Source organism: Gymnoscopelus microlampas, assembly GCF_963454915.1.
Source record: "Gymnoscopelus microlampas genome assembly, chromosome: 2".
NCBI classification, from domain to species: Eukaryota; Metazoa; Chordata; class Actinopteri; order Myctophiformes; family Myctophidae; genus Gymnoscopelus; species Gymnoscopelus microlampas.
In genome coordinates this window covers 23,372,283-23,395,670 of record NC_139939.1, presented here as the reverse complement: position 1 = coordinate 23,395,670, position 23,388 = coordinate 23,372,283, and the positions used below count along the sequence as shown (strand labels likewise).

The following is a 23,388-nucleotide window of genomic DNA, read 5'->3' as shown; positions in this document are numbered from 1 at the left end:
CTTTTCAGGGCTCCACCTATCATAGGTTACCTTCCTTTTGAGGTTCTGGGAACATCGGGGTATGACTATTATCACGTTGACGACCTGGAGTCCCTGGCCAAGTGTCACGAGCACTGTGAGTAATCACAATGAACAGTAATCAAGCTAAGGAAACAATATGAGCATCATCAAAATCGTTTTAGTTGTGATTTAATAGATGATACCAATTATGCTTCTAAGACAAAGATATGGCTCGCAACTCACTTTGATGCTCCAGGTTTTATTTCAAACAAACAGCTGATTTTTTCAGCTGTTTGTTTGAAATAAAACCTGGAGTATCAAAGTGAGTTGCGAGCCATATCTTTGTCTTATTACTACTGTTTTTACAGTTAAAGCTCAGCACCAAGGAACGGAGGATGTGCGTTATTTGTGTTTCTGACCAATTATGCTTCTCTAATATCCTCAGGCAGGTCATCCCAGAGTCCAGGGTCTCTGGTGGCAAAAGCACTGTATTATCCATATATTTCTGTATGACATGTCATTTTCTCAGCTTGTTTTGGTTGTAACCACTCTGCTCTCCGTGTCTGCGTTTTGTTTTTGTTCTGCTCAGTGATGCAGTATGGTAAAGGCAAGTCGTGCTACTACCGTTTCCTAACTAAAGGTCAACAGTGGATTTGGCTCCAGACCCACTACTACATCACTTATCACCAGTGGAACTCCAGACCTGAGTTTATTGTCTGCACACACACCGTTGTCAGGTGACGTGATGACCCTTACTCTCTCTCTCTCTCCTTCCTGTGTCCCTTTTTGTCACTAAAGATCTTTCACGGAATGTCTTGCTATTTATTAGTGTTTAGACTTTTTCAACTCATTGCCACTCATTACTGGCAGCGGTGGCCTAGTGGTTAAAGGGGCGGCCTTGATACCAGAAGGTCCCTAGTTCGATTCCCCAATTCATCACATCAATCATGAATCACCGCTGAATAGCCCTTGAGCAAGGCTTCCATGCAGGGTCCGGCTGGAAACAAGTTTCGTACTTAGTCCGACACCCTGGGTAAACAACGAACTTTGCTTTGCTTTGCTTTGCCAAAACTCTTATGTGATAAAGAAGACATCCTCACTCATTTATTTTTTACTGTATATACCAGTGGTTCTCAAAGTGGGGTCCAGGGACCCTTAGGGTTCTTTGAAGGGGTTCCAAATGGACTCTTAAGGGTCTAGAGGTCTTTAACTCTAAGTGTGCACAAATAGATACCAAATGGGCCATTACGGATCCATTTGGTTCCATTTGTACATTCTCAGAGTTACGGGGGTCCTTGAAATTTAAAATGTTTGAGAAACACTGATATATACAAATAGTATCTGGTCTCTGCCTGACTAATTTGACTCTGCAGTTCAAACCCACATGTGCATAAACGTGTGCACACTCATAATCTGTCTTGAACCCTTTCCCCCTTCTCGTCCCCACGTATGTCTGTAGCTATGCGGAGGTGAGGGCAGAACAGCGCAGGGAGATGGGCATTGAGGATTCTCCCCCAGAGGCCAACGTGGACAAGGTGAGAAGTGACTAGTCACTAGAACAATGATCGTGCAATGGACAAATGTCTGTCTGAACAACAAAAAATAATTATAACTGAGTAAGACCAAAATAAGCTACTTTACCTACTTTCAAGTTTCTGACTCTAAGAAAATGGACAGTCTAGACGTGCCCTACTCATTTAATCCATTATCCATTGACTTCGCAATTGGGCTCACTGCCTGGAACTTCTTTTTCTCTGACCTAATGGAGTTCAATTGTTGGTCAGTGATTACATCAACAAGAGAATAACACATAGTTTGGTATCAGAATTGAAACTGTACTTGGAAGTTTACAGCTGGTTGGAAAGCTTTTCAATGAATGGTATGTGCCATATGAATCCAGCTAAGCAGTTCAAACATGTTGAATTATTTAATTAATTGACTGTCTGCAATAAAAAAATTAAACTAAAAATGGGTTCAGATTATACTTTTCTCTCTTTTGTCTTTCACTGTCTTTCCATGTGAAGTCAAATTATACATTTTAAGAATGTAGCAATATCTTATTTTTCTCCCTCTGTTGGATTTGTTTCTTTTAGAGCCAGGACTCTGGTTCAGAATCCCAGCTCAATACATCCAGCCTGAAGGAGGCGCTGGAGCGATTCGATCGTAGCCGCACCCCCTCGACCTCCTCACGCAGCTCTCGCAAGTCGCAAGTCTCCTCACATGTGTCTGACAACACATGCACGTGTAAGCACACACACACACACACACACACACACACACACACACACACACACACACACACACACACACACACACACACACACACACACACACACACACACACACACACACACACACACACACACGCGTATACCGGTGGTGCTTCGTTCCTACTCTTCTCTATGGTCATGAAGTGTGGGTCTGCTGGGTCATGACCGAAAGAAGAAGATCGCGGATTCAAGTGGCCGAAATGACTTTTCTCAGATGGATGGCTGGCGTCTCCCTTAGGGATAGGGTGAGAAGTTCAGTTACTCGGGAGAGACTCAAAGTAGAACCGTTGCTCCTTCACATGGAAAGGAGCAAATTTGGTTCATTTGATTCGGGCATCTAGCACGGATGCTTTCTGAGTGTCTCCCTAGGGAGGTCCTCTGGGTGCGTTCCCACTGGGAGGAGGCCCTGGGGCAGACCAAGGACCAGATGGGGGCATTATATCTCCATGCTGGCTTTGGAACGCCCCAGGATCCCTCAGCATAAAGTGGCTAATGTTGCCCGGGAAAGGGAAGTCTCTGCCGGAACTGTTACCCCCAGTAACTGCGACCCTGCTCCAAATAAGCGGTAGAACATGGATGGATGAATAACTAAACATAATGCATGCACACAGCTCCAGGTGTACAGATGTAGCCACACACAGGCTGGCTATGGATCACTTATACGAATACCGGTCAGGTGGGCACACTGGACATCTGGGCACACGAGTTTCTAGACAACTGGGCACACCGGATAAGTGGGCATACGGACTTCTGGGCACACGAGATGAATGGGCACATGGACATATGGGCACACGAGATGACTGGGCACACGGACATCTGGGCACACGAGATGACTGGGCACATGGATATCTGGGCACACCGTATGACTACCAAGGATTTTTGTGTTCCTTTGATATTTAAGTACCCCCCGCCCCCCCACTGTGAGATAGAGACGGTGGGAGACATTGTGTAATGTCTGTTACTGAGATAGTGTATTGCAGTGTGTCCTTGCAGTTCTGACAGCATCCTCATCCATTTGTTGTGAGCTGTGTGTGTGTGTGTGTGTGGGTTGAATCGGTGGAGACTCTTACATTCTAACCCTAAACCCTAACCCTAACCTGGGTGGAGGGTGATTATGCGGGTGAACTCAGTGGAGGAGGGCCATTAGGTGTAAGCAGTGGGGAGGGACCACTAGGTTGAATCAGTGGAAACTGTCACATCCTAGGCCTATACCTAACTCTCATCCTAACCCTAGGGGGGTGATTATGCGGCTGTCTGAGGGGAGGAACTCAGGAGCGTCTGCTCAGGAACTCAGGAGCAGACAATTCACAGCAGGGGTTCACTAATCTCTGGATTTCATAGAAAGGGGGGGCACATCAAAGCAGAGTGCCCAGCTGTCTTGTGTGCCCACTTGACTGTGTGCCCAGTTGTCTTGTGTGCCCAGTTGACAGTGTGCCCAGTTGAATGTGTGCCCAGCTGTCTTGTGTGCCCAGTTCACTGTGTGCCCAGTTGACCTGTGTGCCCAGACGGCTGTGTGCCCAGTTGTCCAGTGTGCCCAGTTGTTTTTTGTGCCCACCTGACCGGTTACCACTTATACATCAACAATGACACAGAGTGGGTTGACTAAGCACTGTTGTAAGCTGATATTGTTTCTGTTGGGCAGAAACCTTGTATATCCATATTTCAACATTTTATATTTGTGTAATATTTTATGCCCTACTTTGTCGTATAACAGTGTCGCACAAAAGTAGCGATAATAGTTTAGTTTACTTTATTTCGATCAACATCAACAGTTACACAAAATGTACCACACTATAATCCAATAATTCATGTTGTTTGATCGAAAAGGCATAGGCTGAAGCTCGAAGCTTATTTATGCCTATCCTTCCTACATGTGGATTTAACTTAGTTACATCGTTTATATTGAATGAACACTCAAAATATTTCATAATTACATTACGAAATATTTTAATAATAGCCAATCTACAAGCTCACAACAGGTTGCAGTGTGACCCGTTGTGAGCTTGTATATCAGCTTTTTTCGCGATTTCTGAAAAATAGTGAAAGGCGTTAAGTGTGTCTGTGGGTTTTTATTAATATTGAACTAAATATTGGAACACAGGCTCTGGAAAAGTAACAGTTTTGGACACACAAGGTTTTCACCCGGCAGCAATGACATGTTCTGGTCATGCAGAGTGTGATGACTAAGCTCTGTTGTAAGCTGATATGTTATGGTCACGGGGGAAGCTGAAAAGCACAACTCTCTGACTCACTGATGCTTCTATTTCCACAGCAACAGCTTCCAAGCTACACATGGACACGGCCGCGGCCACGCCCCCCAGGCAGTCATTGGCCTCAACCATTGAGATGACGTCACAGCGCCGGTCCTCCATCAGCAGTCAGCAGGTGAGACATGACTAAACAGAATGGCAACGTTACACTAAACATTAAACTTCTTTTAATTCAATTGTAACACCTACACTACAGCATGTAAACAGAGACTTAAATCAGCGGTAAGTGATATCCTTTATAAAATAATGTATTTTATATTTTCAGATAGTAAAACATTGCTATAGAGGGATTGTTTAGTAACAGGGTTCTCCGTGTCTCTTCAGCCCTTTAACCCATTAAGACCTGGAACGCATCTCATTTGAGCTAATAAGCATTATGTTACACTTTGGCTATTCAAAAATAGCAGATCTACAAGCTCATAGTGCGGCACCGAGTGCCACGCTACAAACTTGTAGATCTGCTATTTTTGAAAAATCGTGAAAATGTATGCAAATCTTTTAATATATATTGTTTTAAAGCGAACATTTTAACTCAAATCTTTGCTTCTGGGGGTCCCTGGAACAACATATTTTGAGATGGGGGTCAGCGGGCAAATACATATCATTCTGGGGGACCTTAACATGAAAAGGTTTGAAAACCACTGATATAGAAACATACGTTTTTCAGAAAACGGGATACCAATTTTATCCAATCAGGAGAAAGAACTTATACAGGATACAGGATAAACAAGTGAAACTGGAAGTGAGACACAAATAAGTGAGCAGACCAAAGCTGAGCTGATACTCTAAAACTTAAGCAGAAAAATTGGTGCTCTCCTCTGATTGGCTGAAATTGGCAACCGACCTGAACATTTTTTTTCTCTGTATTAAAGAGCTGGAGAGCCGGGTAGACCCCTGTTACTGAACAAACACTATAGCAATGATTACTATCAAAATATAGAGCTTTAACTTTTTAACAACAAAACGTTTTGTTTTAACCATAAAATATCACTTACACGCCACCTTTAAGTTACTCCACTCAGTGCTCCTGGAATAAATGTGGTCCATGAAATGGAGTGGAACAGTCATGCACCATGGTACACATCATTCTCCATCATTAATTTTCATCCTCTCCATGTTTGTAGTCTATGAGCTCTCAGACCACTGGCCAGAGTGTAACTCCAGGCACGATCAATCAACAACAACAACAACAACAACAACAACAACAACAACAACAACAACAACAACAACAACAACAACAGCAGCAGCAGCAACAAAAACAAAAACAACAACAACAACAACAACAACAACTACAACAACAACAACAACAACAACAACAACAACAACAGCAACAACAACAACAACAACAACAGCAACAGCAGCAGCAACAACAACAACAACAACAACAACAACAACAACAACAACAACAGCAGCAGCAGCAGCAACAACAACAACAACAACAACAACAACAACAACAACAACAACAACAGCAACCACCACCACCAGCACCACCACCACCACCACCACCACCACCGCCACCGCCACCACCACAACAACAACAACAACAACAACAACAACAACAACAACAACAACAACAACTACAACAACAACAACAACAACAACAACAACAACAACAACAACAACAACAACAACAGCAACAACAACAACAACAGCAGCCTCAGCTACAAACAAATGTACAGGTGAGGATTAGACACCACCTAGTGTCTCGACATAGACTTCTGCCTAACAGTTGTCAAATGCTTCCATCATAGAACTGAAGTACTGAAATGGTTCAAGGCTGTAGAGCGGATGTCCGCCTCCATCCACTTCCGTTTCATCTTTGCAATCGCTTAAATAATTCCTACTTGAAAGGAAATTAGTCTAAGCATATTGCTTTAGCAGAAATGGAAATTCAATATTTTAAAATATATTTCATATCATGACAACTTCCTTTGAACCGCTTTCAGGGGGCGTAACTACAGACTATATAGCATTCGAAGATAGTGTATAGATAGAGTAGTTGTCTGGCTTTAGAGACTAGACACCATCTCATCCAAATGACAAGGTTTTTCCAACAGGAACTTTAAAAGCCTCTTATAAGTGTTAAGTGCGATTGTACAACCTTTAGTCAGTTCTAAGCTTTGTGTCATTTGACATTTTGAGTTAGTTAGTGCACAGTCTTATGATGTTTACAATTGGTTTTCTTTTATTGTCCACCACCAGAGGTAGCCCTTCATATGATTTATGTATATTTTCATTCATCTTCAGCTTGCTTATCTATTGGTCTTTTGTTATACCCCCTGGAATATTGTTCACCTCTGTTTTATGTTTTTCTACCATTGCAAATTCTGTAATCAAAAAGTGATCATAGCATAGAAAAGCATATTTGCTTATGTTAGCGTTATGTCGGAAAAGCTGTTGTAGTCGGTCTTGAAGGAGCATACCAGTGTTTTAGCCCATTGCCAAATTACATATATTTATATTACGGCTGGCTATTTTCCAAAGCATACAGCTTTATTTTATTTACCTTATTTACCTTTGTTTCCCTGGATAGTACATGGGGGCTGACCAATACCTGGAAAATATTCAGTCAGACTCATATGTAAGGAAATCTACTCCAGCAAGTAGGTGGCCCCACGAAGCATGGGACAGCAGTATACTGTGTGTGGACATTACTTTTATTTACTAAATGTCTTGTTGACTAAACCAGTGGTTCTCAAACGTTTTCATTTCAAGAATCCCCAGTTTGGTATGCATTAGGCCACAGACACCCTTAACTCTGAGAGTGTACCATTTCTTCACTCTCATAGTTACAGACCTGCAATGGTCCATTTGGTTCCTAACTATCAATCATTTAGCTGGGGAACCCTTTGAGAACCACTGGGCTAATCAAATTGCTTTGTCAGCACTATCTGCAGTATAATTCCATTCGTTTCATTACAGTATGAAAACAAACTTGCAGAGACTTGAAACCTTCTTGAGATAAGTACTCAGTGAACACAGTGGACTTTATGTTATCTTTATTTTTTGGCAAAATGATCCATGTGTTACACAAGGAAGGAAGCATGGAAAGTTGGCAGGGCAGGGCGTCGCTGCACTATAGCGACTCCTACAGGTTGGTTAGTGCGCCTGTGAGCAGGGAGCAGAACAGAGGGAAGGATACGCGCTGTTGCGAAGAGATTCAGTGTAGAGGGGAAAAAACAGGAACACACCTAGCAGATTGAGATCACCTAGAGACCTGGGGGACCTGCGTTGCGTCGCATTGTGAGCTTGTCGATCGTCTATTTTCAGCAAAAGCTTTCCCCACAATAACAGAAAACAGAAAATACACTAGTATTGAGCCCTGATGGACTCCTCCATGGTTACCCATATGGGGTTTAAGTGGTTACATAGTGTCTTAAGATGGTGGTTAACTGCCACCAATAACCATTATATAAACAAAGTAATTAAACGTGTCCTGAAAGTATCCCTGTGTGTGTGTGTGTGTGTGTGTGTGTGTGTGTGCCCCCTGCAGCCGGTGATGGAGTTCACAGCCCAGGTGAACGCCATGCAGCACTTAAGGGAGCAACTGGAGCAGAGGACCAGGCTGATTCAGGCCAACATCCAGCGGCAGCAGGACGAGCTCCGGAACATCCAGGAGCAGCTGCAGAGAGTCCAGGGACCAGGCATCCAGGTAGGAGAACCATGCACACGGACACATGCAGCCCAGCAGCAATTCTAAAGCCACATTTGTCTATCGTTGCTGTCGGGCAGACACCTCTTATCTCCATATTCTAACTTGTTGTGTTTTTTCGTAAGTTAATGCCCTACTTGATCATACTACAGCGTCACACGAAAGCATCAAAAGTAGCAGATATGCAAGCCCGAAACGCTGCGTGAAGCGATGTGTTTTTGCTTGTAGATCTGCTACTTTAGCTATTTCTTTTAAATGTAATCCTGAAAAGTAACAGTTTTGGACATACTGTATGAGGTTTCCACCCGACCGAGACGATAGCAGATCTAGAAGCTCACTTAGATCCGCTGTGACACCGCGCGCGACAAAGTATATTAAGCCCTTCACTAACAAAAGAAAAATGTACTGTGTGATAACTAAGGCTCGCTCTCAGGGTGGCTCCCAAATTACTTGAGAGCCTTACTTTTTCTGTATGTTCTTCGTATTTTGAATGTTTTGATGTATGGCTTTAGGGGTGGGGTTGGTTGGGAGGGTTATTGTTTGTCTGTGTTTAAAGAAAAAAAAAAGGATTTGTTTTTTTTACATGCAAATTGTGCTAATTCTTCAATGCAAACTGTAGATAGTTTTGTCACATCAAAGAAAAATGTTAAGTCCAAACAAATGCATGGGACTGAAATCCTGAAAATGCACAGACGCACAGAACATTGACTTTAACATAATGTTGTTTCCACGGCGACAGATGTTCCTGCAGCCGTCGAATGTCCAGCTGCCGCAAGTGGGCTCGGTTCAGCAGACGACCACGCTGACCAATCAGATTCAGCAGACAACTCTAAACCCCGCCCTAACAGGAACCCAGCAGCTGACCATCCAACAGCAAGCTGCTCCTCCTCAGCAGAGCTTACAACAGCAGAACACCACCCTAGCACAGGTGAGACTCAGACAGTAGAACACCACCCTAGCACAGGTGGGACTCAGACTGCAGAACACCACCCTAGCACAGGTGGGACTCAGACAGCAGAACACCACCCTAGCACAGGTGGGAAACGCAGACACACAGACAAACATGAAATAATATCAGAATCAGAATCACATTTACTGTCACATCACAGGATTTCAGGCGTAAAGAAGTAGGGTTAAATTATTTTCAGAAAAACACTGGAAAGAAACAGGTTAGGAGAAAAATAAGATTTGCACATTTGTACATAAAAGCATAAGGTACAGTAGACATAAGGCAATCTGGGAACCCATCTACAAAAAAATAAAAAAATCTCTCCTTCAGCCCTCCTCTTCCGGTGGCGACAGATTCAGCTGCGGAGCTCTGAATCTGTCTTGAGAGATTAGACATAAGGTGATATGTCTTTAAAAAAAGATAGCAGCAGGTGCAGTGCATGAGGTACAGCACTAGAACGGTAACAGATATGGGGCACAGGCCTTTGTGCAGAAAACAATCTTATACTGTAGTAGCCTTATCACACGAGAGCCGGGTGTACTGTTGTGCTGTACTGTATATCAGCATGTCTTTGATTTGGTCGTAGGTAGGTAATAAGCGACAACAAATTTGTTTATTATATTTAGTCATTTTCTTCAAGTTATTGTGTCGGGGCTTTTCTGAGCCCTTATTTGTCAGGTACAGTGCAGAGAGACAGGAAACATGGAGAGACAGTAGGGGAGTGATATGCTGAAAATAGTCTGCCCAGACGGGAATCAAACCGGGGACTCACTGTCAGCCATTATAGCCCATATGGTACACACCCTAACTGGGCTATGGAGTCGCCTCCTGATTTGTTTCTTGATTTAATCGTTTATTTGGCTCCTCCAACACAAATACTTCTGCAGCTGGACTGGGACTGACTGGACTGTTGCCAAGCAACATATAATATTTTTTGTGCAGGACTACATGTTCCTACAGGCCAGCTACTTTGAATCATGTGCATGTATCTGTATGTTTCCATTTACTGTAACTATACAATTTTCTTAGCGATTATTCTATTGATAACTTTTTTGATGAATCGAATAATAATAAAAAAAACGTTTATTTTTATTTTTATATATATACTACATATCAACGAGTTGATTAAGCACTGAAAGGACGACTTCACCCATTTTCAACCTATCTTCATATAACTGGTCCTCACTAATGCTCATGATAAAATGGTAAAAAATCTTCTTTTATTTATAATCAATTAAATGTAGTAGTTTGATTCCACCCCTACAGTGAAATAAGAGTCTGTTGACATTCGCTTTGGTGTGATTCCCTCATTAACCACTGTAACAGAGAGGTCCTCTGTTACTTGCCATTTGCACATGTACATTGTAACCTTTATTTATGGATGGATTAATTGCATAGCATATGGTCACTTTAGTATTTGCACGGCATAATTTGCACATTGTAGTTTGCACAGAAAGGAATGCAGTCATTTTATTGTTGATTACATTTAACTGAACTTTTGAGTTGTGTCCTGTCCAGCTGAGCTGGCCACTCAGCTAACTAGTCCACCTATGGAGACAACATGTTTGGTGATATCTGGCAAGTGCAATTGGTGTAATATGAGTGCAATAGAGACTAAGTGGAATGTGTGAGAGGTGCAATATGGGTAATGCTGAGTAATGATTGAAAACTTAACATGTACCAAAGTGGGCTGTTCTGTTTGCCAGTGTAATTGGGCTGGACCAAGTCAGAAGGGCAGAGGGGGGTTATAATGTGTATTTGGAATTGTGAGGGATCTTGTGTAAAGTTGTAGTATGAGAATCATTAGTGGTGTAGTTCATGGAGTTTTAAGATATTTTATGAGTTAATGTTATATGTATTTCTGTATTTATATATTTCTGTATTTGTATATCTGTTTATCTACCCCTTGACATGGTGGAGTCTTAATTGCCTGAGCTGCTCCAGCTGAGTATAAAATGCTGCCAGTAACAAGCCTGTTTAGTCAGAGGTAGAATGAAAGCCAGGCAACACCATGTCTGTCACCTGTATTGGAGCTTCTGTATTGCCTTGTTTGATGTCGGTGAATAAACACACCTTTTGGTTGCACTTTACAAACGCCTCTGTACTGCTGCCAGCCGCAAAAGGGCTCATTCTCACAACCACTTAAACCCTAGCATCGGTATTGTGGGGAAAGCTTTCGCTGAAAATAGCAGAACGACAAGCTCACAATGCGACACGCTGCGTCGCATTTCAAGTGTTTCAAGCTTGTGGATACTTTTGATGTTTTCGTGTGACGCTGTGATGATGATCAAGTAGGGCATTCATTTACGAAAAAACACAAAATGTTTGAATATGTTGATAAGAGGTTTCTGCCCGACAGCAACGATATGAAGAGTCAAGGAGCAAGCTGTATGTGTGGGTGTACGTGTGTGAGAAAGTTCATAGGATGCTCGTAAACGTCAAAAATGTTTAACTTCACCTATGGGAAATACTCCTGACCTGAGCACTCGTAAAAATACTAAATTAAAAGTAAAAAAAAGAGAAATAAAAAGTAAATTAAAAGCCCTTCCTTGCTGCTCATTTTCAACATTAAACGATGTCATTAGTACTGTACCTTAGAGTTGTTGTGTGTCGCCTTGAACCAGAGAATACATTTTTGGGGTAAAAAAAAAAAAATACATTTTTGGGGTCAGACGGTGTGATCAGTGACGTACGGTCGAAATGAAAAATAAACACCAATTATTTATATTAGTGTGTTGATTTACCTATCTCAAGAAGTCTATGCATGTTTTTCATACCGCAATGAAATTAATAACCTTGGTTAGTGTTAAATGGATATTTCACTTTTAAACATGTTTGGGGTCATTTTATCATCTACTCTGGCTTTTGTGTGCCCTCCAGACAGTTGCTTGTTTCAGTATTTAGACATATTATTCATCTTATCAGACACGCCTCCTTCCGATATAAACCCATTGTAACTTAAAACACAAATTTAACCATGTTAGACTCATTGAAAACACACGTCCCTGGTTCTGGTGACTGATATTGTCCTTCCGATGCGTGAGGGGCCATGTTTTTTCAATTTGTTTATTTTTTGGAAAATGAAACAATATTTTCTTATTATTCAGTTGAAGTAATTCAACCTATGTGTGTCTCTGCCTCCTACCATTATGACCACTGTAGGCTCAGCGTCAGCCCCAGCAGCAGCAGCAGGCTCAGGCCCAGGCCCAGGGCACAGTGCCTGCACCCCTCTACAACACCATGATGATCTCCCAGCCTGGACAGCCCAACCTGCTCCAGATCAGCAGCAGCCTCCCACAGAGCAACACGCAGCAAGGCACCGCAGTGGCTACCTTCACACAGGACCGACAGATACGGTACAGAGTGACATTCTGATGTTTTTATTTACATTGGTGGAAGAAATACAAGCGAAAGTTGTTGAGCCTGTTTGTGGGTTTTAAAAATACTAGTCGCACATGATCTGGCAACCAGGGAGCCATTCATCCCATAGCTCGCGGGGCCATCCCAAATTCTTTTACAAAAAAACGCTAATAAACAGCTGACGTTTGGTGAAATCGAAAAATGGGCTTTGCTGTTCCGTGCACATGGTAATGGTGAATGGCTGTATGCAAATTCAGATCAATTGCTCCAGCCACTGAGGAGAACCGAGCAGAAGAGATTTTGGCCTCACCACCGTTTTGGCCTCACCACAGAGCTTTGTAGAATTATAGGAGGATTTGACTACTGAAACATATTGATAATATAATAACTACATTGGATCCATTGGAATTCTTGCCATTTCCTGAAAAGTAACATTTTGGACATGCAAGGTTTCTACTTTACTTCACATCAACTCTACATCATCGATATATTAAACAAGGAGAGGTCGCAGTACACATTCTACAAGCCTTCTTCCTCTGCACTGGCAGTCAAACTGCAGCCGAAGGTTTGATGGAATGCATTTTCACACATGAATAGCCTACTTTTCCATTGCATGCTGTCTTCTGAGCGGTTGGCTTCTTTCGCAACCTGCCTGCGCACGCATCACTGCGTGATGCCAGTGTGATATGGTCTGATAAGGGGTCTATTGTGTTATATTGTATGCTGTTTTTAATCACATGCTGTGGTAGTTTTAGAAGTGCTTCATACTTGACTTTTACATAGATAATAGTAGATGCATAAATGGTGGGAGCATGTATCTATAAGAATCCAGTACATTAGGCCTCCAAATATAAACACTAGCAGTTTACACTTAAAATCGCATCTTTGAGCGATTTGTACTTCCAATCTGGCATCCCTATTTTGGGCATGTCATACTGTAGGTGAAATCTTTCGAAGGATTTCAAACATCTAGTTTTCAAAAATGGAGGAGCATCTACAAGCATTTCAGTGCATTTTTATTTCATTTTATACAGTACATTCTATTTTTAGAGGTTTGACAAATGCTGTGTGTATTGCTGTGGGCCATTATGACGTCACAGATATATATGAACCTTGCCATCTGCTGAATAGGTCATGAACATCTAATAGTGTTTGCAAATGGTGATACAGGGTTTCTTAAAAATACTTTTTTCTCACGTATTTGTGCTTTTTTGTTATTGATAAATTGGACTTAAATGTGACTTAAATGTAACTTCCCTATACCTGCAGAAACGCTGTGATAGCTGTCGTGGCAGAAATTCAAACAAGAATTTGAATCCACTTTCCCAGACCTTTAAAAATGTATCCCCGAGTTGTAGGCATTCTTCACTTCCTTATTTGTTCTCTTTGCTCTTTGTGCTCAAGTAACATTATTTTGTTCTTCCCATTTTCTTTTCATCTTTTGTTGTTTCACCCTGTCCATTCTGCTAGGTTCCCAGCAGGACAGCAGCTGGTGACTAAGCTGGTAACCACTCCAATGGCTTGTGGTGCGGTCATGGTGCCCACATCCATGTTTATGGGACAGGTGGTCACTGCATACAACCCGTTTGGAGGCCAGCAGGTAAGAAGACACACCTGACTCACAAAGGGTGGTTAAGAAGCTGCATTGAAGGAGGCATGAGCTCGGCCCTGGCCTCCCTAGGCTGGTGGGGGGAGTGTAGTGCCCAGGATCACTTAGCAAATTGGCACCGGGTGAAAAAAGGGTTGCAAAATCGCATTGTGGTAGGGTTGCAACAGTTAATCCAACAAATTATAACAAAAAATATTATTTTGTTTTATTTTTTATAATTAATTATTCATTATTTTGGAGGTAGATTTATAGATTTATATTTTATACTTTATTTAAAAAATAGCAAAGAAGTAAGTACCGTATTAAATAGGGCTTAAAAAATATATATATTTTCCATCAATTACATACCCCATGAAGCCTTGAAATCATGGATTGAAAAAAATCTTGAATTGAAGCCATCATGGGGTGTGTAATTGATAGAAAATAAGTATTTTTTTGGGTGAACTACTCCTTCAATAGGTTAATCAGACTAATACAAAATCAAAGGAATTGATTGTGGTGGATGATTCATGCACACCGTTCTGCTAAGGGCCTGCTGTGTTGAGTCGAATAATTGTATTTTTCTGTCTGTTCCTTCTGCAGGCGGGACAGACCCAGACCCTGACCCTGCAGCCCACGCAGGCTCCCCAAGCCCAGGCTGACGTGCAGGGCCAGACTGTAGTGGCACAGGGTGGCCAACAGGGGCAACAGCAGCAGTTCCTACAGGTATTACCATGGATTAAATCAAAGATGCTTAATTTAGGAAGATACGCCATCCCATGCTTCTCCACCAGGGGAAAATGGTACACAATGGTCTCCTGAGTGGGTGGTGTCTGATGTCAGATCTAGCAAAGGTCGTATGATTACTGTTGGTAGATCTCGCGAGAGTGTGTTGGTGACCCAGACAGGTCTCAAACAAAGTTAGTTTTCTCCGGACTTGTCTCTTTGAAAAAGAAAAAAACAATTTTAGTGTCACATTGTTCAGAAGATATGTGGCTTGTGAAGAATGGGTTAAATATTGGGTCAAACTAGCAACAGAATACATGTTCAGAAGCATTTTCTATGAAACCCTAACCCTAACTCTAGGATATTTCATATCTCAATCTCAATATGCAATTCCTTCAACTGTTTGGCTATATGTAGAACAGCAAGAACATAGATTTATAATGATTCTACATAATTGTGCAAATTGTTTAGGAAATAGAGCGCTAGTGTGGGGAACTCCTTTTACGCTGTTTCACAAATCACAGATTGGGACGGCCTAAGGGACCAGTCGAAATTTACAGAAGGGGGTCCTTGGAGGAAAACAGGGGAGGGTCATGCCTTTCTAATTTTAGTACAAGGGAGGGTCCGCTAATTTTTACTTTGAATCCAAGGGAGGGTCATGCAATTTTGAATTGATAAAATAGTCTGTTTTTTATATACATTTTAGTACAGCAGAACAGTGGTCTATTTCAAATGATACAAAGGATTCAAATCCAGTAACACCTTGGTCTATTAGAATCAATGACGGTCGTTAACAAGCCATCGACGCACAGCAAGTGTGAACGACCCAGTCAAATCTATTCAGCGTCTTAACGATGGTGGTTGAACAATTAAGCAACACTTCAACAGGTGTTAGGCATATTAGAGAGATGCTTTATCGCAATTTCCAACACAGAGATATCCTCTTTTAATTGTGTTTTTGTTGCTCATAGAATTACATACACCACGTAGGTTACAATGACCAATTTATAACTGGATATTCATAATCATTTGAAGTAATTCTGTGCATGTGATTAATTTGGATCTATATGGACAGTTGTGCATAGATGCCAGCCTAGTTCCACAAGTAAAACCAAAATCATCAGGCCATAATTGATAACCTAATTGTTAAGACTTAGACATTGGCCATTTTCGAATTGCACAAGTACAAGCAAGCACATACAATTGATATGGGCAAATTTCCTACTAATGATGACTCAACCAGGTAAACCGGTACAGTTTCCCATGAAATTCTAACTCCCATTTCTGTGGAAGTATTTAAGGGAGGTTTTAGTACATCAAGATAAATACAGGCTTTTATTTGATGTATGATGACGCATCAATGTTGTCAGTTACTTGGAAGTCGGATGTCTGACTCGGAGTCGGATGTCCTGTATTTACCTTGATGTACTAAAACCTCCCTTAAATACTGCGCTGTGTGCGTGTGTAAAACTGTTATCCTTGAGTTGAATTTCCTTTCTGTTGTCACGCACATGAACAGTATCCACCATCGATAAAATAAAATATATCTTCACTTTCCTACATTACTACATGACCACATGCAATACCTCCACATGTAGGCAACAGTGTAGTAACCTTAGTTAATGATTATGGGATTCAATGGGTTTCCCACATGTAAGTTTAGAACACTGTCCATTCTGCTACCACTACAGACACTACACTGTGCATTTAGCAAGACTGACTACAGTAATGTTCTAATCAATGTGGAAAACAAAACATCGGACATTATCAGTTTTAAATGTCATGTTGTTGTATTTGATGGGGAGGGTTAGGGGTGTCAAGATAACACTAATTTCACGATACATACATGATGTTGGGCATATGATATCGATATGATACATTATTAATGTTCTTTTCTCTGTATCATCAACATTGGCCATCATCTTTAGTTTAAAATAACAATTATAAAGCACTTAAAAAAACTATTACAAAGTGCTTTGTACACACAAATAAATACATTTGTGCAAGCTTAAGGGAGAAGTGAAGCTCTCACTAACTATAAACCCATTGTTTCAGAGGACAGATAGACACTAATATAACAAATATAATATAATATAACACTGCATAACTATAAATTCCACAAACCTCATATTTTTGTCACCTGGACTTTACGAACCAAGTGCAGCCTAGTTATTTCCAACAGCTCAAAAAAAATCTATAAATACCAGATACAGTATAATACCATGTAAACAATATTAGATTAGATGTAGGCCTATTTGAGAGTGCAGACTGGCATAACTACTTTGTGTCACATTAATGAGCGTCAATGAGCATCAGCTGACACACAACACCTCCCCTCTGCAGTGCTTTAAACTGAAAGTGACTGGAGTCTGTTTCTCTACAAAATATCTTGAATATGATGGAAGACATGATTAATAATTACTGTGATTATGATAAGCTTTACATTTCTTATCATACACCATACAGTAAGAACTCCTATAACTTTCACCGGCAAAAAAAAAAAAGAAAATAAAAATAATTACAAAAATATTACAATACAGTATGACATCTTGACAATACCTATCGTCACATTTTAATACCACAATAGGCTATATATCGTGGGAAAATATATCGTGACACTCCTATAGGCGGGGAGAGTTAATCTTTTTTTTTTATCACTTGGGGAGGGTCATTGATTTATTTTTTTAGTCAAAGGGAGGGTCATGGCATTTTAGATCAGGGCACATACATTTTCTCCAGGGGTACCCTTCTTTAAAAATCGACCTGTCCCTAAAAAAACTTTTAAGTCCTGAGATTTGTTTTAGCTTGAATCCCTGGATAACACTAGAGGGCAGTATGTCTCATGGATTCAACATGGAACAGTAAGATCTGGAAGAACATTTTGGCAAGTCATGATGTGACTTCTGGGTTTTATGGCGGTGGAAGGTTTTGGCTTCTTTTTTATGATTCCCTAAGATAAATCTAATTACCACACATGGGACAATCAAGATGATTCAAAAATACTAAAAACAAATTTAAAATGTCTTTGTTCCCACAATCAAAGGGTGAGCCTGGAGTTTTGCCTGGAAATTCTTTCTTCTTCTTTAAGGATTTCTGGTGCATGGGTGAGATTTGACAGACAGGGCTTGACCACATGAAACCTAGCATCCTCAACATTCTGCAAAAATAGCCTATGTACAAGCTCACAACGTTCCGCAACGTGAGCTTGTAGATGGAAGGAAAAAATAAGGATAAAAGTAGGGGGCCTAGTATAGACCCCTGGGGTACCCCGGTCAACTACGTATATGGTTTAAGAAGTGGTTAATGTATAGTGAAAGGACATGGGTGCCTGCTTATTGCCTTATTGCCTTATTTTCTTAACTTGGGCCGTGCTATTCTATTGTCAGGGCACCCGTCTCCTCCACGGTAACCAGTCCACCCAGCTGATCCTGCAGGCAGCGTTTCCACTCCAGCAACAGGGCACGTTCACCCAGGCCACGCACCAACAACAGCCGCAGCAGCAGCAACAGCAGGCGCAGCGGCAACAACAGCAGCAACAAGCGTCCCACCATCAGCGGCACCAGCAGCAGCTCAAACCCCAGCCCCAGAAACCCCAGAAAGCCCCCTCCTCCTCCTCACACAGGACTGACAGCGTCAGCAGCCAGCCGCAGTAAGGCCTTCACTTCCGGGGTCACATAAGAGCCTAATTTATGCTCTGTCGCACGACTGTGTCGCGTGGCGAAAATAGCAGACCTACGAGACCACAGCGTGGCACCGCCGTGCGACCGAAGGATGTATCAGGCTTGAGAACACATATTTTGAAGACCTAAAAGCACTTGTTGTTTTATTGGATTTGTTTTGTTTGCTGGCCGACGAAAGCTTCCTTCATCCTGTAATGGTGGTCCTCCGTTCTTCCGTTCTGAACGTACTGAAACGTGACAAAAAAAGGAAAGGCTTTGAGCCTCGTTGGGATCTCCTGTCACCATGGCAACAGGATGGATGGAGAATCCCCCATTCCCTTAGCGACGGCGGAAGAGTACAGGTGCTCCGGTCTCCGTGGAATCCACACAGAACTCCCAGTGGACGCCCCATTACCATGGTAACGAGAGACTCTTTTGAAGGCGTCTCAGAGTGGACTTGGTTGTGTACAGATCAACTGTATTATAAGAACATGTAAATATACAATATAGCCTAACGGGGGAAACACAAATGTAGTATTTTATATGACTGCATGAAATGAATAACTGTAAGCTTTTTGTTAGTCGCTTTTGAGAAAAGAAAAAAGACTTTTTACTTGTTCTTCTTGGTCAAAGACTTGCGCAGCTCTGTGCTAATGCATAGCGCCTGTCGAAGACCTCGTACTTCCCCTTTTCTCTAAAAGTCTGGAAGACTTTATGCCCGATTTATACTGTAGTTGTGCGCCCAGTGTCGCGAACGGAAAATAGACGATCGGCTATTTTCGGTGCGCGACGCGATGCACGAGTGAGTGTAAATCAATCATTAGCGTTATGTCCGTTTGTTTTAAAAAATGGTCGGGCTCGGGGGGGCGGGGGTTTGTGGAATTTGTGTTTTTAAACACTGTGTCGCAGATACAAAACTGTCTCCTTATCTTTATAACTCCATAAGTCCCAAATGATGTTTGACAGGAATCGAGGACCTTTAAAGTAATGCTTCATAGGATGGTCACTGTTCGTATATTATTATAACGGGTTTGGTGATTCCAAGTGCCAATAATAACATTATAGTCTCTTTTTTTGTTTGTTTGTTTGTTTGTTTGTTTTGAACTGACTATTGAAAGGCGTATATATTTTCCAACAAGATATTACCCCTAACAGAGATACATTTGTGTGTATATACAGTAGTAGGGATTATTTTTTAAAGTGAGAGAGCCCTATACGTAACAAACAGTATATCTTTAACCCCATGATATTTTAGCACTTAATGTGGTTGTGTACAGTAAATCACTATTCAGACCTAGTTATTTGTAACCTCTTTGTGTGATTCAGTCAAAGTGCGATAGGGTGTGCATTTGAGAATGCAATCTTTGTGTGGGTGTGTGTGGGTGGGTTTGTGGGTAGGTGGGTGGCTGTGTGTGTGTGTGTGTGTGTGTGTGTGTGTGTGTGTGTGTGTGTGTGTGTGTGTGTGTGTGTGTGTGTGTGTGTGTGTGTGTGTGTGTGTGTGTGTGTGTGTGTGTGTGTGTGTGTTGCCCCTTGTGTCTTACAGTAATTGACTTAGTAAGGATTTGGAGTTTGCTGGATGGTACTTGTATTCTCAGGAATGTGGAACGATAGACTTGCTTCTGCCTCAGTCTGAAAGCAGACAAGGAAGGATTGGACATTGATGCTGCAAAGAACAATAGTCATAATATGCATAATATGCAATAACAAATTCAATTTGATGTTCTAATTTCCTTGAGTATCAAAGATTTCTACGCCTATTTTATACGTAGTTGTACGATGCCCAAACATAGCCAATCTACAAACCTTTTGATCTACTAATTATTTTTTAATTTAGCTATTTCTTTATTTTTGTGTATAATGACATGCATGCCCAAATAGGGACACCAGCTAAAATATTTTGAGCACGATTGGTGAAAAACAGTGGTTCTCAAAAAGTGTGGTCCAGGGATCCTCTGGGTTCCTTTATGGGGTTCCAAATAGACCTGTGCAGGTCTGTAACTCTTAAAAGTGTACAAATGCATGCTATTTGTACACTTTCAAGAGTTATGAAATTAAAACGTTTGAGGACCACTGGTGAAAACCGTCGTTATTTTACTTACAGAAGTCCTGACTTCATTGTACATTCAGTATAACCTCCATTTTGCCATCAGCATCAGTGTCTCATCCTGCCCTGTGTTCTTCCAGGCCTCAGTAGCCCTCATGCTCAGCTCTCACTCAGTTCTCAGTCAGCAGTAAAGAAACGTTTTAAACCAGGAACTGGGCCGTGGTCCATTCTCACTTCAGCCTTTCTGTGGGTTAGAAAATGGACTCGAGCCCAATAACTCACGCACCACAGTTGTAAGCCATATCAAACAGAAAAGCCTTTGAATGGAGGAGTTGTTATGGTTAGAAAAAAGGAGTTTGTAGAATGTGTTGTACTGTCTCAGAGTGGATGTGTGTGTGCGTGTGTGTGAGTGAGTGTGTGTGTGTGTGTGTGTGTGTGTGTGTGTGTGTGTGTGTGTGTGTGTGTGTGTGTGTGTGTGTGTGTGTGTGTGTGTGTGTGTGTGTGTGTGTGTGTGTGTGTGTGTGTGTGTGTGTGTGTGTGTGTCTGTGTGTGTCTGTGTGTGCATGCTTGTTCTATAGGTGCAACTTGAGTGTATCTTTCTCAGTTTCACCTCTCGTATATCACTCGGGGGGTTCAGTATTGGTCTCCCCTGGCGATGGCCAATCAGTTCTTGCGTTGCAGTAGTAAAACAAATATATATATAACTGTTTGTGATATTCCAGAAACTTCCTCTCTGGTTGTGTATTCTGCCCATGGTGCAGGACAGCTCAACTGGAATACAAAGTTTTGTGTGCTTGAGAACATGTGTGTGTTAAGAATCAATATAAATTAACCCATTTTTATTTTCATATGGGTGAGGATGTACAGTATGACTGAAGATGAATGGATTTTGTAGTGCTGCTGAGCACTGGTCACCCATCAAGCTAAAGAAAGAAAGAAAAGACAAATGGACACTGTCTTGTTTACAAGAACAATATGTGACAGAATTGTCATTCTGATAAAAGGAATATAAAAAACATAGACTTACCACATCTACTACTCATGAGACCAGGCGCAAATAGTAGCTACTGGTAGTCCTCAGCAATAGTGGTAAATTTAGACTAGATTATGTAGAATGACACCAGGATTTAAAAAAAACAAATTAATGAACTATATTCCTACAGAGTTTGTTATAAATCTTTTCAGTTTCAACTAAGGTTTTAAAAGAAAAAGGGATAACAGAGAAAATGGTACAGTGCGGGGAACTACTATTTGATCCAGGTCTTCCAAACCATCATTTGAAAACATTCAGACCCTTTCCTAGTTTGTGTCTAATGCTTTATTTAGAGTACGATGGTGTCTTGCGCCGAAAATAGCCGATCTACAAGCTCATCGGCTGTTTTCGGCATGCATACGATGAGATATAAGTCGGGCTTAAAGCTGCAATCCATAACATTGTTTTGGTGAATAAAACATTATTTTGACCAGTCTGTATGCTAGTATGTTAACACAATATAAGTACTGTAACACAACTGCGGTGGTTGTAGTGCTTCAGTTGGTAAATATAATGTATATCCTGTGGTTGGTAGGACCACTTCTAGTTGAAAAGAGGTATTGCATGAAGCTCAAAACACAATATATCCTCAGCCCCAAACAGCCTTTCTGTATTAGCTCGGCAGTAGACATTTCGGCGCTCGCGTCGGGTACCATTTAAAAGTCAAGTTACAGATTGCAGCTTTAAGGCATTGCCTTAAAGGCCAATGCTGATTATGTGAATAGTTTGAGTGTTACTAATACCCAGCCCAAAGAATGTAAAGGTGTTTTAAAGAGACTAATGGATGTTGTGAACTGATAATAGTACAAAGAACAGCTTTTGTGATGAAGGAAAGGAAGGGGTTTTAAAAACCATACAAGTATCCATGTTTAGAGTATACAGAAATCAATCAATTTTTTAAAATGTCTTCACATGTCAAACACCTCTGACAAATGTCTGAATGTTTTATCAATATTACACATTGTTTGTTTTTTGTTTTGTGGAGTGTTGGAAATATATCTGGTTGGAGAAACAGTTTTAAGGGGGTAAATGTTCAGGTGAAAATGGTTTGTAGGGTATTTGGAAAGGAATGCCATTGTTGAGGCCCAATTTATATTTATGTTGTATGATCAGGTTGCTCGCCGAACATATATTCAGTGGTTACAATAATTCAGTGGTTCTCAAAGTGAGGTCCAGGGACCGTCGGTGTTCCTTGACTGGGTTCCAAATGGACCCTTACTGGTCTGTAACTCTGAGACTGTGTAAATGGAACCAAATGGACCCGTAAGGGTCCATTTGGTTCCATTTGCACACTATCAGAGTTATGTGGTCTTTGAAATGAAAAACTTTGAGAACCACAGGCCTAATTGATTTTCAAGTGAAAAATGCATTGTTTTTTGTCTTTTTCTGGCGAGCATCACCGTCGTTCAACACGGTGTAAATTAGGTGTAATGCCCCCCACACTCACATAGACACCTACACCTACAGTATCTACTACACATCTTGACTCTTAGCAACCTAGCTCTAGTATAATACTGTACACATACTGTACACAAGGCTAAGACACACCAATATCCAGTGTGAAATGGTGCTATGCTTACCTGTATGTCTGTATGTATGTATATCCCTTCTGCTCATGAACTGTGCTCCTCTATTTACCCCAAAGTCAAATGTAACAATGAATATTTTGAAGCAAATGTTTGCTATTATTATAACCCCCTCTTTTCCCTCTCCCTTCTTGGACAATTTGAAAATAAAACAAATTGCAAATATTATTCACAATGCACATGTTCTGTATTTGTGTGTTTTGTTGTTTTGGCCCCTATGTTTTATACAGGAAGAAAATACACAGAGAACA

The 23,388-nt window shown here is 41.2% G+C and overlaps 1 protein-coding gene across 5 annotated transcripts in view; it reads left to right on the top strand.

The window, feature by feature from the left end:
• LOC311056512 (circadian locomoter output cycles protein kaput-like) overlaps positions 1–23,316 on the top strand; it is a 33,315-nt gene extending 9,999 nt beyond the window's left edge. For all 5 annotated transcript variants that reach the window (XM_084073178.1, XM_084073181.1, XM_084073182.1 and 2 more), the window contains exons 13-25: positions 9–115; positions 590–737; positions 1,460–1,535; positions 2,094–2,244; positions 4,543–4,655; positions 5,665–6,219; positions 8,034–8,192; positions 8,932–9,120; positions 12,304–12,497; positions 13,972–14,101; positions 14,693–14,815; positions 18,202–22,792; positions 22,853–23,316. In XM_084073178.1, coding sequence (XP_083929304.1) covers positions 9–115; positions 590–737; positions 1,460–1,535; positions 2,094–2,244; positions 4,543–4,655; positions 5,665–6,219; positions 8,034–8,192; positions 8,932–9,120; positions 12,304–12,497; positions 13,972–14,101; positions 14,693–14,815; positions 18,202–18,468 — 2,212 coding nt within the window. In that variant the 3' untranslated portion in view covers positions 18,469–22,792; positions 22,853–23,316. The remainder of the gene's footprint in view (positions 1–8; positions 116–589; positions 738–1,459; positions 1,536–2,093; positions 2,245–4,542; positions 4,656–5,664; positions 6,220–8,033; positions 8,193–8,931; positions 9,121–12,303; positions 12,498–13,971; positions 14,102–14,692; positions 14,816–18,201; positions 22,793–22,852) is intronic.
• The last annotated feature ends 72 nt before the right edge of the window (positions 23,317–23,388 follow it).